At 31.5% G+C, this 17,477-nt stretch overlaps 1 protein-coding gene and 1 long non-coding RNA gene across 2 annotated transcripts; one reads left to right on the top strand and one right to left on the bottom strand.

The window, feature by feature from the left end:
- The first annotated feature begins 1,923 nt into the window (after nucleotides 1-1,923).
- LOC105784242 (uncharacterized) lies at nucleotides 1,924-4,226 on the top strand. Its single transcript, XR_008192619.1, has 2 exons — nucleotides 1,924-2,352; nucleotides 2,813-4,226. It is a non-coding gene; the product is annotated as an uncharacterized LOC105784242 (long non-coding RNA).
- An 8,117-nt stretch (nucleotides 4,227-12,343) lies between these two features.
- On the bottom strand, nucleotides 12,344-17,477 carry LOC105781219 (phosphatidylinositol 4-phosphate 5-kinase 4). The gene is made up of 8 exons (XM_012605768.2): nucleotides 16,279-17,477; nucleotides 16,023-16,190; nucleotides 15,402-15,567; nucleotides 15,196-15,312; nucleotides 14,525-14,718; nucleotides 14,267-14,385; nucleotides 13,033-13,105; nucleotides 12,344-12,632 (listed from the first exon to the last, which is right to left on the bottom strand). The coding sequence occupies exons 1-8, from the start codon at nucleotides 17,475-17,477 to the stop codon at nucleotides 12,344-12,346; spliced, it is 2,325 nt and encodes a 774-aa protein (XP_012461222.2).

Raw genomic sequence — 17,477 nt, 5'->3', positions numbered from 1 at the left:
TTTCGAATTCACGCTTGTTTCTTTGGTAAGAAAATTGGGATAAATAACTTTGGCCTAATATGTAATTTGATACATGAACTTTGATTTTGATTCGATTCAATTATACACATTTAAATATCATATCGGATTAATATAATTGTTTGTATAATTTGGGGAAATTGAATCACGTGTATAAAATTAAAACAAAATCAAAATTCGTGTATAACATTACACATTAAATTAAAATTTACTCAAATCTTATTGTCGGCAGAAGAAAGAAAGATACAGTAAAAATTGAACAGATTGGTGATGTAAAACAATAACAACATTTTGTTTCAACTTTCAAAAGTCCAAAGATGCATGAACCAAAACAAAAGCAAGTTTGGTTCAAAATGAAACCCAGCTATTATATTATAAAAAATTGATACCCACACACAATTTTTATGTTAAAAAAATTGCATCAACTAGAGACGGTAGCAGGTTAGAATATCTTACCATACGCATTAAATTTAAATATATTTATTTATTTACCAATTATCTCACAAAAATAAGTTACTAATTTGACTCTATTAATATTTAATTCTAAAAAATAAATTAAAAATTTTGTACTTAATTGATAGCACAAATTATATCAGCTTGATGACGTTGTATAAAAAAATTAAAATAAAATAATTGAATATGTATATATGATTTTTTTAAGTTCTAAAATTGATTGCTATTATTTTTATTATTAATTATAACTTTTTATCACTTTTAATATATAAATCTTATACAAATTTATAAATTGACAATGAATTACGCGAAACTAGTAAGTGCTGAGTGCAGTGGTAAAACACATTGTACTCCTAGAAAGAAAACATATGTTTGAACTTTAGAGATGACATTGTTGGGAAGAGTATTTATAAACTCTAAATTGTAAAAATTTACCAAAAGGTGAGTTAAGATGCGTTAAAATTTATGCTACGTATGCTTTTTAAGTAGACAAAGAATAATATGGAATGAACTCGAAAATAATAGGTTAAGCGAGTGGAGGAAATAAGAGTGTATAGAGAGAAGAAGTATTTATACTTAATCTTTGGGTTGGCTGAAGAGCTGCTTAAGGTCCTGTTTGACAAGGTAACTTATCATGTGATTTACTTCCTAATTGATAGGTAATCATGCAGCTGGACCCCTTGTGGGCTTGAGGTTTTTCTAGTACAACGGTTGTTCATATCTTAAGTAAGATGTTGAACTGTGAATAAAAAAGAAATTAAAGCCTGGAACCGCATAACTATTGAAAAATTCCTTGGTTATCCAATGTTAATCAGAAAGTTCCTAAAGCAAGTAAAGGATCCATGTTTGGTTGTATGTTAAGGATGTTTGTTTAATATAAGATTTAGTACTGAAAATGACAGGTTCAGTCTACAATCATTCCCTTTCCATGTTTAAGTGGTTGGGAAAAATAACTCAAAGCAACCCAAAGAAATAATAAAGATGTGAAGTTTTATTGAGTACTAAATTTTGATTTTCTACTTGTATTTCATTTAATTAAATCGATGATGATGTGTGGTTGGAAGAGATAGACATGTTTGATGGCGTTAAATCCATCGTACAAGGCATTCATGCGTTTTCAACTATAATTGGGTGTTTGGAGCCTTAAAGGGGAAGGCAGTTGAGTGCAATGGGAGCTTACCGCCATTCACAGGCTGCAGTCATCATAGGTAGCCTTAGATTGTTATTTTTGTTTATACTATCCATTTGGAATAGTGAATTGATTCATTAGGACGTGGCCCTACACATACACATCTTACGCATGAGATGCATACATCCACGTTAAAATTATTAAACTTTCGTAAAATAAAATAAAAATTTGAGACGTTTTTTCTAATTAAAATTTGAAAATTTTAGGGCGCAATAAATTTATCTTAAATATGATTATATGAACCAAGACATATGAACCTTTTTTTATTTAAAAATATTGTGGCTTGATGCTGACCTATTACGACTAAAATGTGAGCAAGTTGGTAGCTACATTAAAAAAAGGATTTGCCTTCCATCTTCCCTTAGACACTTAAATTTTCCATCATCTTCTTCCGTCTTCCTTGGTCTCATTAGGGTATTAATAATGAAGAAGATTGTCTAGTTCGTACAAGATCATATCCACGTATCGAGATCATTAAGCGAGGACGAACTTGATGTTGAGGTATTTTTGCACTAACTTCGTTTTTATGCTTCTTCTAACAACGTTGCTCTTAGCTTTACCGTTGGTGATACCGGAATTGCCACCCCCGCCGTTGATACTTCTCTTCGTTCCTGTATTGTTACTGTCGCTTCTTGTTTGCTTGGCCTTATCTCCATCAAGATCTCCAAATATCAGCATAGCTTTCGTTTGAGGTAAAAGCATATTATCTAATTGTGGTTGGATTGAAATATATATATATATATGCAGAAATGTTTACTGTGTGTCTACGATGTTACTTTTTTTTCTTGCTAATAATGCATTTTTTGGATCATTTTTTAGATGAAATTAGTAAAAAGTAGAGGAAAAGAAAGTAACAATAATATTTTACAAGTTGCTGATGGTAAATGTAGACTTCAAGCTACGTACCTTGGGAAATTGCAAAAGAGATTATGGATTTTAATTGTATTTTTTAATGATTTTAATGCATAAATCAATAAAGGTAGAGAGGATTTGGAGATTGTTTGTTTTTTTTGTAAAAAGATTACATTTTTAATCCAGCCTTTATAGCCGATTTACATACTATATTTTACTGTTTTTGCTACTATTTAGCCACTGTTCTTTGTTGTTTCTTTCTCTACTTCCGTGGTCCTTTTTCTTTCTCTTTTCTTGCAGGTGGCGGAGTCACCGGAGAAGAGAGGTAGACCTTTTGCTATTTTGGTGAAATGGCGGTAGAAAGGGTGCGTCAGGCCTCAGGATGAGGTGCCTCGGGTGGCGTGAGAGGAGCTGGGAAGGAAGCTTTCTCTGAGAAGAGTTTTTGGGTTAAGGAAAATGAAGTGACACAGGTAGTGTGTATCAGCTGTTTGCATGGTTGTTTTTTTATAGCAGGAGGTAAACTTAGCTACAAATCTTGAGTTTATTAATGCAGAAGCTCGATTTGATACTTCAAGCAGAGACGATGATGCTACATCTTATGATAAGACGTTTTAGGATGACTGAAAATCAATTACTTTGAGCCTTCACATTGTCCTCAAATAGTTTTAGCAAAGATGTCTAGTCCAAAAGTTCGTTGAGATAAGGTTCACAAACTAGTTCAAAATTTGCTAGTTGGCAGGTTGACCATGCATTGCCCGTTGTGCCATTGACCCTGTCAAAAGACATGTGTCAAATTCTCTTTAAGTATGCTGTGAGATTCGCGAAGTCCACTACATGGGTATAATAAATATATACTACTAAATTTTAGACAATCAAATAAAACAAACATAAAATTGGTATTATTATAGTCCGAACATCTCTAGCCTCAATTAAATAATAATAAGGAATCCAAAATTATTTAGGCCTCTTTTTGGCCTTTCGATTCTCCAAACTCAAATCTGGAGTTGATTTTAAAAAAAAAACTCGTCAAAATAGTAGAAATCCCTAAAGAACCTTTCGGTTTCTGGGTTTCGAATACCCCTTTATCCGAAAGATGTCATCTTTCATCGGAGATGACAGTCCTCGGCCACTCACGGCGGCAGAACGCAAAGAGTCAAGTAGGTTTTTAACCCCTTTTTTATTTTATGTTTTATTTATAAAAAATATTCGTAAAAAATAAAAGAAAAGAAAAATCACCTTTTGAAGTTTTGTGTTCTATTTTTTATTACTCTTGTGTGTTTTTTTTGTAAAAAGATTACATTTTTAATCCGGCCTTTATAGCCGATTTACATACTATATTTTACTGTTTTTGCTACTATTTAGCCACTGTTCTTTGTTGTTTCTTTCTCTACTTCCGTGGTCCTTTTTCTTTCCCTTTTCTTGCAGGTGGCGGAGTCACCGGAGAAGAGAGGTAGACCTTTTGCTATTTTGGTGAAATGGCGGTAGAAAGGGTGCGTCAGGCCTCGGGATGAGGTGCCTCGGGTGGCGTGAGAGGAGCGACGCCAAAAACCCTAGGGTTTCTGGCTATTCTAAAGTTAGTTTAGGTTTTTGGGCCGTTGGGCCCTCTTCTTTTTTGGTATTTGGGTTTTGTTTTCTGTAAATAGACTGTTGTAATTGGGTTTGTAATTTATTTTTGATTTTATTATTTTTATTTTTATTTTTATTTTTATTTTTATCTGTTTTCTGTTTCGGCTGATTGGTTTGGGCATTTTATTTGTTGGAAATTCAGGCCTGGGCTAAATTGGCATATTACAAGTTATATTGTAGCTTTGACCTACTTATTATTTTCCACTTTTTCGTAGAAAAAATTTCTATTGAGTTGTTTTAATTTTGGATGATCAAACATGCGTAAAACCCTACAAGTTTACAGATAAAAAGATTTATCAATAAATTCAATGAGATAAAACACATTAACAAATTTATATATATAGAATTAAAACAAGTTCTATAGAATTTTTCAATGATTTAATGAGATCATCTCAAATAATTTGTTAATGTGTTTCATCTCATTCAATATTTTCAAAGATATATCTCATTGAATTTGAAAATAGCGATTTCGAGACCTAACCCAAGCATCTAAAGCTTTGGATATGAGGTCTTCAAATCGTTTAAACTACTGTTTAGGATATACAGTTGATACAAAAGTAGAATCGTATTGGATTCATTTATATGCATGTTTGAACATCTTAGTAATATCATAGTCTTGAAGTATGCATATGATACCGATGGACACTAAGACGTTATAATGTAATTGTGATGTATGGATTTTCATAGAAGAGAATAAAATTAGTCATCATAAAATTAGAAAGTTCCTAAAGCAATCAAAGGATCCACGTTTGATTATATGTTAGGGATGTTGGTTTAGTATGACTGAAAATGACAGGTTCAGTCTAGGATCATGCCCTTTTCCATTTATATTTGTTTAAAATATCTGCTACCCTTTTTTAATTTGTTGGAACAAAAGAAAGCAACCCAAAATCTCTTCTTATTTTATATATATATATAATTTTGATTCAATGCTCATAAATCACCCATGTCTATTTTACTTAGTGGTAGGGACGTTGAGCATTAAAGCCATTGACGAAAGGATTTCTTTCATTGATGCGTTTTGAAGTTTAATTGGCTATTGTCGAGAGGGGTCTTATTGGCTTCAAGAAGATGTTACTGGCATTCTCAAGAAGGTGTACATTATCGTAGGTGGCCTTTGATTGATTGAATTGTTTATACTATTGGTTTGGGTGAGGTCTTATACACAGCGATCTCATCGTCCAACTACATATACCATTGTATTACGTTGCTCTACAAATTCCATGCAACATTTGCTGCTATGCCAAGGGACGGAAATAAGGTTTGTTCATAGAAAATTGTTAGACTTGTGTGACCCGAATCTCATGACTTGTTAAAGAAATAAAATAAGAGAATCATGCTGCACAAGTAGAATCCGTATACAACTACACTTCTTCTATTTGACATTGATTAGAATAAGATTTTTCAACCTTTAAATAGATGTAGTTGAAACTCCCCTTGTATCATTCGTTTTTCAAGATTAGTGAATTTCTTCTCCTCTGCTCGTGATTTTTTACCAAAGGGTTTCCATATAAAATCTGTGTTCTTATTTTTCTTTATTTTTGCTATTATTCTATTGCCATTATCGGCATCTATCATAACAAAAACCATATCTAATAAAGTTTTTTCAAAAAAAGTAATTAATTTTATTTGTTGTTTCTAAATGTTCATAATTAAATTTAAAAAATAAATTTCATATGTATAATTACATCAATTTCTTATTTACAAAAGTTTTTCATTTGACCCATAAAAGAATTGCACCAAAACAAAGTTTACCTATCGCATTATACATCGTATCAAAATTCATATATGGTTTTGAGATTTATTTCTTTTCATGATATAAAAATTTTAGTATGTTCAATAAAGACCACTAGTTTTTCGTTTTCTTTATCATACTTTATACACTTCAAACCAGCAACTTCACAAAATTGTAATAAAACGTGTCGAGTTAATGCTACATGAATGGTAAAAAATCAATAATTAACCATAGAAGGAGTTTCTCTTTTCTTTCTCTCTCCTAAAAGTCAACATTAAAGATTTTGTAACATTTTTTCTTACTATCACTCATTAAATAAAAACGAGAATTCATTTTTTGGAAACATTAATCTCAATATAAATTATTATCATATATGTTCTTTTTGATACAATACCTACAACTATTTATAATCCCTTAAATAGGAGAATAATGCCCTTCAAGAAAGAAAACATATTTACGTATACATTGGATATTTAATCTATATTAAACATTTTTCTTATAAAAATTTAAGGGTGAAGTTAAAATAAATTGAGATTAATTTAAAAGATTATGTGAACCAAGACATTCGAACCTTTTTTATTTAAAAATGTGCATTGATGGCGACCTATAACGACTCAAATGTAACATTGAATCGAGCAAGTTGGTAGCTACCTTGAAAAAAAGGAAAAAAGAAAGAAGTATTGGCCCTTCCATCTTACCTAAGTCTACAATTTTCCATTATCTTCTCCCAAATTTTTCTTGGAAATTTCATCCTCACAAAATCCCGTCTTAGTATAGTATTAGATTATCCAGTTCCTACAGTATCATATCCTCGAATCCAGATTATTAAGCGAGAAAGAACTTGATGTTGAGGTATTTTTGCAATAACTCATTCATTTTTATGCTTATGCTAACCACCTTGCTCTTAGTTTCGCCGTTGTTGCTACCGGAATTGCCGCCACCGCCGTTGATATTGCTCTTGATTCCTGTTTTGTTAATGTCGGTTCTTCTTTGCTTGGCCTTGTCTTCATCAAGATCTCCAAATATCAGCATGGCTTCCTTTTAAGGTAAAAGCATATACTATATATATATATATGCACAAATGCTTACTGTGTATCTACGATGTTAAATCAGTATTTTTTTTTTTTTTAATCCTCAGTGGTGTTTTTCATATCGTTTTTAGATGAAATTAGTAAAAGTAGAGAAAAGAAAAATTAAAAGTAAGAAAATTTTACAAGTTGCTGATAGTAAATGTAAATTTCCAGTTAACCTAGGAAATTGCCAAAAAAAAAATTATGGATTTTAGATGTAATTTTTAATGATTTTAATGCATATTAAGAAATAAATGAATAAACCAAACAGAAGCTAAAATAATTATATATTTAACACTCTTTCGAATATATTTAAACCTAGAGAGGCCTTGGAGTGATGTCGAAAATTGGGTTGAAGTTAATTTATTCATTTTCAGAATTGTATCCGTGATTGAATCGATCAGATTATTAATTTTCGGTCCGATCGAATTGTCTAGTTTTTCTCTATTTTGTTGAGATAATTCTTGATGCTATGGTAATCGATATCTTGAACGGGTGATAATAAAATTGATGTTTTATTGGAAAAATAATAAATATTTGACTAAAAAGCATTTCCCGCTGCCAAATTGTGAGAAAAAAAGAAAAAGAGAAACGAAATGATCATTGTAATATTTTAACATGTTATTCATGTTATTCATTGAATATATACACACTGACTAAATTTAAACAATAAAATAAACATAAACATAAAGACAAAGCATGGTCCCAACATCTTTGGTCTCAAAAATATATTTATTAATAATAATAAATAAATAAATAACAAATTGGATGACCATAAAAGAATTTTTCTATTCCAATACATATAATAAGGAACAAAGATATAGTATAAAAATAGTACAAATTTACAAACATATATTTCTATACACTCGCCATATGTTGGAAAAATCTGACTTTTGAAAATCGAGTTAATTTATAATATTTATAACAATATGTTTTTTTTTAAGTATTTGTGCACTTTGTGTGAGAAAAATCTGAAACATTCTCAGCATTTAACTGAATGATCTTCTATGTTATTCTCATACCCCGAATTGCATTGAGTATGAGTTCGAGCAATCACAAACCAAACACAAAACAAGAAACGGTTCTGTTGACACCATTTTTTTTGTGAAAATGGGTTTGACTTAGATTTTGAAAACGAAAACGAAAACGGGAGTCGCCACCAATCCTTTTTGATGAGGTGTGATCGGGTCACCTTGTAAAACGATTGTTTTTAATAAACGATTTAATTTTATTAAAACAACAATTTTGGTCCGCGAAATTCTGAAAAACGGGTTCGGGAGTCGGTTACGTACGATGAAGGATTAGCACCCTCGTAACGCCCATAATTGGTACATAGTTGATTAATTAGTGTCTTAGCGTCGAAGATTGAAAACTTTGAAGAGTTTTAAAAATACGATCCTTAAAAAAAACTCGAATAACATGGGGTTGGAATTTAGGATTCTCTTGTTCTGAAGGAATATCACATCTAGCACGTTAGGATACAATACCTTAAACCCTCGAAACCAAAGTTACCTTATGGTTTCCAAAACTCATATTTTGATATTTTAATAGGATATACGAGAAATCGAAACCCAACACGTTAGGGCACGTTTTCTCGAATTTCCAAACGCAAAATATTGTCTTATTTAGAAAATTTTTCTTTTTTTGTGTATTTGGATAAAAAATTAATGTAATATTTAAAACAATGTATGAATGAAAGGGTACGTTGATGGATGACAACAATATGAAAATACGAATAAACAATTCATAACTCGCATGATGGCAATAGTCGCGCAATGTACATTACTTTAATACTATCCAATAATCAAAAACGAATGAAATAATATAACAACAATTGAAAGTAAATAATAAAGATTTAAGATGAATAATACGAAATGCTCAAAATTAACAATGTAAAATTTAACATAAGATAGTTTGAAATAAACAATTTTAAACAATTTAAAATAAACATTACATGAAATAGTTTAAAAGAAATGACACGTAAAAATCTAAAATAAATAATATACATGAAACAGTTTAAGATAAAATAATAGAAAGCAATTGAAATAAATAAAATATGAAACAATTTAAAATAGATAATATCAATCAGTTTATATTGAACAATATAAATAAAATGTAATCTGTTAAAAAATAATGAATATAAAAATTTAAATAAAATAATAAATAACAAATTAAAGGATTAAAATAAAGCGGATTAGGGACTAAATTAAAACTAGGACGAAATTAAACAGATAAAATTATAAAAAAAATGAAAAAGTGAACTGAGGATTAAACTGAAAACGCGCGGAAGGAGAGAGGGCCGAAAGGGAAATTATTCCCACTCTCAAAATGCGCCACTTCATAGGGGACCGAATTGGAAACGGGCGAAAAATGGAAGGATCCGCCGCACAAATAGCCCAAATGTTGAAACCGCACGGATCCCCTAGGAGCGGGTCGGGTCGCGCGCGGGTAAGGGTCAAAACGGCATCGTTTTAAGGCTACTGAAGCCAACCCTAAACAACGTCGTTTAAGGGGGGTATAAAAGCCCAAGTTTTTCCAAAAAAAAAATCATTCTCTTCCATTTCTAAAGAAAAAAACCGAAATACACTCTCAACCCACCCCTCTTCCTCCAAACGCCGGTCAAGGGTCCGGCCATCGGCCATTGTACCGGTCGCCGTGAACGGGGGCGGAGAGTCAAAAAGTTTTTTTTTACCCCGCTTTTAGATCTCGTTTGAAAGCCAAACTTCCTTGGCCCGAAAGAGGACTCTTGGCTCCCTTCTCCTCTTTGATCTGACGGCCACGACGGAGGAGAGCCCTCCGACGGCGAAGCCGCAAGGCGATTCAGGTGAGCCTCCGTTCCTTTTTATTTCTTATTTAATATATGTAAAAAAGGAAGATAAAACAAAAACAAAAACAAACAGAAAGAACAAGCAAAAAAAAGACCGGATCTAAGAAAAATCACCTCTATTTATGTATTCTGTTTTTTTGATTTTTTTTCAATAGCTTTTCATACAATATTTTTTTTCTTTTTATTTTCTGGAGAAATTCGTAAAAAAAAAAAGGGGGAAGAATCAATTACAGTGCTCATATTCGACTTATATAACCGATTTTAAAATCCTTAAACTTCTATTTTTTTGTCGTTTGCGATTGTTTCTTGTTGTTGTCCTCTTGCTCTTTATTTTTCATGCAGACAACAGTGCGCGTGGAGGAGGCTACGGTGACAGTAGCGGCAAGCATGTCAGAGGGTAGACTTAGGTGCGGCGCACCTAGGGTTTTTTTGCTGAAAACTTGTTAAGTTTTGTGGGCTTGTTGGGCTAGGGTTTAGTTGTATTTGGGCTATTTGGGCCTGTTGTATTTAGGCTGCTGATTAGTTTGGGTTTTTTTTTTGTTTGGTTTTGTTTGGGTCATACTGGGCTCTGGGCAGAAATTGGGTCTTACAGGTTCAATTACTTTCAGTAAGAAAGTACTTCTCTCAAATAGAAACCGGTAGAAATTACAATTCTCAAAAAATAGAATTTATTCTTAGAAAATAAATTCACACTACTTTTGTGCAAAATAGCAATATATAAAACTTATGTGTGTAAATAGCTCTACCAGTGTTTATAGGGAGTGATAGGAATCTTTGTTCAATAAGGGTGATCTAAATAATATTTACTTAATTAAAAAACAGTCTCCTAATCTAATTAGAAGAGGGGGGCGGCACACCCTCTCAAATTCTCTTAGGGTTGCCACCATTCACATGTTATGTGAGGCAAATTAGGCGTCTCATGTATTAGGTTCAATTATATATATTTCATTTACTTTTGACATAGTATTTTATAATTTAATTCAACTCAATATCTATTTTCTATTTCTCAAAATAAATATTATTTAATTAATTAAATTAATTTTTTAACTAAATAATTTTATCAATCAATTTTAATTTCATTAAATTCATGACAACTTAACCGTAAAAGAATATATGAGAAAATATATTTAATTTTCATACTCAATAAATTCATAGTGACTAATTAATTTAATTCTATTTTCTAACTTTAATTATTTAATTATAATTAAATAATAATTTGAATATCTTAAATTAATTCTTAAATCAATTCTATACTTAGTGAGGAAACGCATTCATTTGTGAATGCAACCCAGTTCTCTAACTTCACCATTTCCATTCTTTTTTGTTCATTTGGTTTCACATGCAATTCATTTCTAATTTCTACGAGCTAGTAGAGGAACCGATTGGATATATATAATTAGTACTCAAATAATTTATAATCAAGTTTTAGCTTTTCACTTATTAATTATAAATTTATTTAATCGCAAAATCATTCCACTATAGTATTATGACTGAGCTCTCACTAATTACATACCATTACGAAAGTTATTTAATCAACATTCGTCTAATAACTTTGTCATAAGTGTGTTACCCTCATAGGATATCATTAATCTATTTGAGATAATTAAATTCGCTCTCCCAGTATGATCTTATTTTATCTCATGGTAATTATTACATCTTCATTCATTAAAATTCAATTATTATCAAATAGTAAGTAAGTCATTTATAACAAAGACAAACAACTCGTGGTCACGTTTACTTTTCATCTATCATGGAGTGTCAATGAAAGGATGACATTTACCCATTAGTTGAGCTATGAAATTCACTATTATGAATGATGTTACATATTGCAGAAGTTATATACCCAACGCACCAACTTCTGAATCTTTAATTATCTATTTGAAATCAATCTTTTACTTATATCAACTTATACAAGTCACGCATATATAGTTCGTCATTCACTTAGGATTAAGATATGTCATAATATGAGCATCACAAGTGAATGAATCCATAAACGGATCTAGGATCTATTCTACTTGAGTCATGTCTATACTGTTAGTCCAGTCAGTCACATCTATGTTTCTATCTTATGGGAGTCATCTGCTCCAGTGCTCAACACAAAACATCTCACTAATTAGACTTGATAGACGGCGCATTAGTTTTTCAATCGGTTTGCTTATTTTCGATTAGACTAAGGACATGTTTAAGTTTATCTATTAATACAAATTGTCTTTCCATATTATGATCCAACAATGCAATATCACTTAGTGTTAGTTAAACATTAGATCATCTATGAGTCAATATTTGCTTCCATTTTGCTTTGCATGCATAAACATTGAGGACGGTATACAAAAAGTATTGATGTAATTAATGGATTTTTTATTACACCAATTTGTTTGAAAAATACAAGTGTATAAAATGAATATACTACACTCAGGGCACCAGATCCAACAACATATATTAACATTCTTATGGTAAAATAATTTGAACAACACTACATGACATGATAATGATAATGATACACTTTACAACATAAAAGCTAGTATCTTTCTATTTGTGAACTTGTAATGCTCTCGGTAAAGTCGAGACATGACCTAAGTATCTTCAGTAAAAGCTTTGAATATGAAATCTCGAAATCGCTTAGAATACAGCTTAGGATCCACGGCTGATATAGAAGTAGGATCGTATTGAATTGATTTATATGCATGTTCAAGCTTCTTGGTAATGTCATAATCTTGAAGTATGTCTATAATGCCGAAGGACAATATGACTTTATAATACTCCCCAGTTTGTTCTCCTACAAGTTGTAACTCACATTCAGGTTTTCTTATAGTTCTTTCTACTCGTGCTGGCATGTTGGCTCCCAACACCATGTTAGCTTGCCTACAAATGTTGGTTTGGTTTTTAATATCACAATCCTAAATCTTAATATAATAACCATATGCCTAAACAAGCTAAAGCCATGGTCGCTGAAAAGGCTAGCTCAAGTAACACCATGGTTCCCTCAAGATCCTTTATATGTTAAAGGTCTCAAGTTCGAGCCTGACCTTAAGCTTGCTCTTCAGTGGCCACGGCTTTTACCCTTTAAGGCGTCAGAAGGTACCCCCACTTTATGAATCATTAGGATTTTCAATAAAGCAAGGAGACAAAACCCCGATCAAGGACAATATTAAACTTGTTAAGAGTCCGACTCTCAAAAATTTGTACGAGTTCCTATCTGAGGGGTACATTATATTATTGAAATAAAAATATAAGACTATATTCATGTGTAGAGTCATTTCACCTTTCAAGGTCTAGTAGAAGTTGATCAGAAGTTGATCTAGAATGAAGACTACTTGATTCATTCCTAGGATCACCTACAACAAAGAAAAAAAATTGTTAATTAAAATAAAAAGTTGGTTTAGTGCATTATTTGGGGCTTGAATTTGACAATCATTCGCATATTAGGACTTGAATTCTTTTCTTCTTTTTTTCCAAGTTAGGGCATTTTATAAATCATTGAAAATTTTCATTTCATGAACTCACACACTCATGGAAGGGACATACTCACACCACACATGCACACATTATATTCAAAGGGAGCTACATAAATAAAGGCTTGCCACTGCTCCCACGAAGGTTTGAACCCGAGCAGGTTCTATAGGTGAACCCTTAGCCACTAGGCCAATCAAGGGAGTTCACCACATTTAATATTTTTATGTGTTTTATAATCATTTTAATATTTTACTAAATATAAAATTTTCAACAAAAAATGTTTACTAAAATAAGTAGGTAACCAGCTACTTATCCCTTAATGTAGAAAATATTAAGTTAATTCTATTTTATTAAAATTTGAAATAAAGTATATTTTAAAAAAATATTCAAATAACTTATTTATATTTTATCCAAAATAATATAAAATATTAAATTAATAAGACTAAATTTTAAAAATAATCTTTCAAATATCAAGATTTATTTTTATCAAACAACATAATTATATTATGTGTTTGTATTTACTAATTTATCAAACAATTTCTAATATAAATTTAACATTTATAAAATTTAGTGCTAAAAATGTAGTATTAATTTTTCAGTGCTTAAATTTTCAGATTATCAAACACACTATTTGTTCCTGAAAATGGCAATTACTCCCACATTGAGGCCTAAACTAAGCAACTATTCACACATTGGACCCTAAAAATAAATTTCTTCTAAGTTAGTCCTTGAACTTGACAATTATTTTTACATTGAGACCTAAACTTGTTTATTTTGTCCAACCTTTTTTAATGAAATATTAAGGACTAACTTGGAAAAGAAAACTCAAACCTTATCTAGAAGCAATTACCAAATTCAGGGACCAATTTAAAAAAAAATTAAATTCTAATATGAAAACAATTACTAAATTTAAGTCTGTATGGCAATAACCTTAAAAAAGTTTCTAGTGGAGAAAGTAGGTACTTAAGCTTCAAATACTTTAGAAATAGATCAAATAAAATAAAAATAAATAAATAAGATGAAAGATAATGAGATAAAAGTACGTTTTTCACATGGAATTAGCTCTCCATTACTTGAAATTTCTCTGAAGTGAAGTCCCACCAAAAGACTGTAGTCCATTGTTCTAACTTGTTCAAGAAACTCACAATCCCTATTTATTTGCCTGTGAAAATATGTTTAAATCAAAGGATTTTGAAGGAAATTTGAAAAAATATTTGATGCATTGACATCGTGTTGCTATATAATTCATAAACATGTTTAATTACTAAATGTTAAACACAAAAGCAAAACTTATGTTTTACCAACAAAACTTATGAAACCAAGCTTTCTGCAGTTTGAATATGAAGTTCAAATCAAGATCTTTAAGTATAGTTGTACTATTGATCTCGGATCCAGGCTTATTTGTTACACGCCCTAATGAAGATCCTTTCAAGTCAAAGCGTGTGTGAATCGTATATTCGGAGCGTAAGAGATTCCCCATGATAACGAACCGCACCTGAATATTATCAATCGCTTTTAATAATTTTGGAGTTGATTTTTATATACATAGATGATAGTTAGAGGGTAAAAGAACTACGAAGGCATTTGTATTAGGTATCAAATTGTATTTTGTCTTTTTTATTCAAAAAATGGGTAAATTAGTCCCTGTACATTAGATCAAAGAGCAAATTGGTAATTTCTGTTAAAAAATTCACTCATTTCTACTATTAGAATCTGGCATAATTGACAGAATAACCAAACAAATACACATAATGTGCCACGTGTACCTCATGCTGATGCGTAGGGACTAGTTTTTTACCGTAGAAATGGATAAAAATTTTAACAAAATGACCAATTTCTTCTTTAATTTAACAAATAACGACCAATTTACTCATTTTTTAAATAAAAAAAGTAAAATGCAATTCAACTCTTAGTACAAAAACTTCGTACTTTTGGCTGGTTAGAGTACTGCATGAAAATATTATATACTAACCTTTTTTTGTATGGCACCGGTTACCTTTACACAGTGCAAGCCATAATATTTTATGACTAAACTGTTTTCAAAGGATCGAACATGGTTATAATAGGCTGCAAGCATCTTTAAAAATACCTACACAACAAAAATCCTTCTATTATTACAAAAACCTAAACATTGCCTTGAAACTAAAAATAGGGTATGAAGACACAAAGTAAGCTCACTTTGACTTCTGCTTTTTTCATGGTTTTGATCATGTATATGTCATCATCAGTCAAGTAAAAAAAGCTACCACTTTTACCGGGGGAAGATAGTTCCCTTAATGCATCATTTCCACAAATAGATAGCATGTAATCTGCAGGGTCCACCTTGAATAGTTTCCTCAATGACCTTTACACAAATAAATGAGATTAGGTAGGGTAAAAGTACTATGGAAGCGCTTGTATTAGATTATATTTTGTTCACTCTATTTATAAAATAGTTAAATTAGTCTTTATACATTTTGTTCATTCATTTCTATTATTAAAAATTGGCCTTTGTATATTAGAATGAAGTATGCGTGGCATACCACATATAACTGTCTGGTTATTATGTTAGCTAAGCCAATTTTTAATAGTAAAAATGGATCAATTTACTCTTTTATCTAACTTACAGGGACTAATTTACCCTTTTTTTAATAAAATGAGCAAAATACGATCAGACTCTTAATACAAGTAACTTCGTAATACTTTTACCTATATGTTTTATTTGAAAGTTATTAATTTGCATGTTTCATGCAAAGTTGATGTTGCAAGTTGTGATCATGATGAGAAAAGTACATAATATATATTCGTAAATTATGTTACCTGAAAACAACTGGAGTATAATCTTTCCATTTGAATTCACAAGATTGATGTGGTGGAGTATATTTACTACCTTCCGGTGGAAACCTTGTCCAAATTTTCTTTTTAGGGTCAAAAGCCGAAGCTTTAAGATCAAGACTTGTAGGTGGTGCAGGTCTTCCTACTGAATGCCTACGTCCAAATAAACAATAATATGTGAGAAAAACTCCATTCTTTTTTTCATTATAGCATACAAGTGTCAAAGCTTAAAGAATGTTACCTTATTCCCAATTGCAGGTTGAGCATAAGTTCATAGTTCTTATGTCCTACAGATATTGTTTCACCTTGCCTATTACCAGGCTTAGGTACCTTCAATGGTAATACAGGGTTGAACTTATAATTTGATTCTGCAGGATTTACACCATAGAACTCACAATCCAATTGTCTACTCATTTCAAAACTATTGAAATCATTATCATTTTCATCCCATAGATTCATTTTATCAAATGGTCTTTCTAAGACTAAGCTTCCTCTTCCATCAATCGACGGTCTCCTCGATTTCTCCGCGTTGTTAGACGAATACGATATCGCTAATCTCTTTTGTGATGGCAAGATTGGTACCTTTTCACCAGGGGAAATTTTGCAGTCAGCTAATTGGTTATACACAATTTTAGGATCCCATTCAACATCATTTGAAGAAGATTCTGACGGATGATATGTACCATTTTGTTCATTTTCTTCTTTACTCCAATATCCAACATAAAAACTCCCATCAGACAATTGGTATGTACCATTACCTTTCGGCATTCCATCTTCCCAACATCCATCATACTGATCGCCATTAATCCATACAAAACACCCATTACCATGAATCACCCCATTCTTCCATTCACCATCATAATGATTCTTGTTATGCCATTGGTATTTCCCGATTCCATATCGTAAACCACGGCGCCATTCACCTTCGTACCAATCGCCATTAGCATAATACTCAATGCCATTACCATGTTTCAAGTTCATTACCCATTGTCCTTTATAAGTATCCCCATTCGATCCAACATATGTACCAGTACCATCCATGTACCCACTTTTGAACTCCCCTTCATATGTAGCACCAGATGGCCATCGAAACCTTCCTCTCCCCATAGTTTTGCCTTTATGCCATTCTCCAACATACATGCATCCATCAATCCAATAATATTTGCCTTGACCTTCAGGGAAATTATCACACCATTGACCTTTATAATACTCCCCATTAGGTAGAATTTTCTCTGTGAAGTATGCTGCCTCAGAGATGGTGCAATTTTTATCATTGTCTTCAACAGCATTGGTGGTGGTGGTGGTGGTGGTGTTAGTAGCTGTTGCATTTGCTAAAGCTATTGTACCAAAAATGCTATTTGCACGTTTCTTTGCTGCATGTGTTTTGCGCAAAGTGGCCTCCCATGCCCTTGAAACAGTACTATTCTCCTTGTTCAACAT

This window comes from Gossypium raimondii, chromosome 13, assembly GCF_025698545.1.
Source record: "Gossypium raimondii isolate GPD5lz chromosome 13, ASM2569854v1, whole genome shotgun sequence".
Taxonomy (NCBI): Eukaryota; Viridiplantae; Streptophyta; class Magnoliopsida; order Malvales; family Malvaceae; genus Gossypium; species Gossypium raimondii.
Note: the sequence above shows the minus strand (reverse complement) of the source record. Positions and strands in the feature narration are given on the sequence as shown.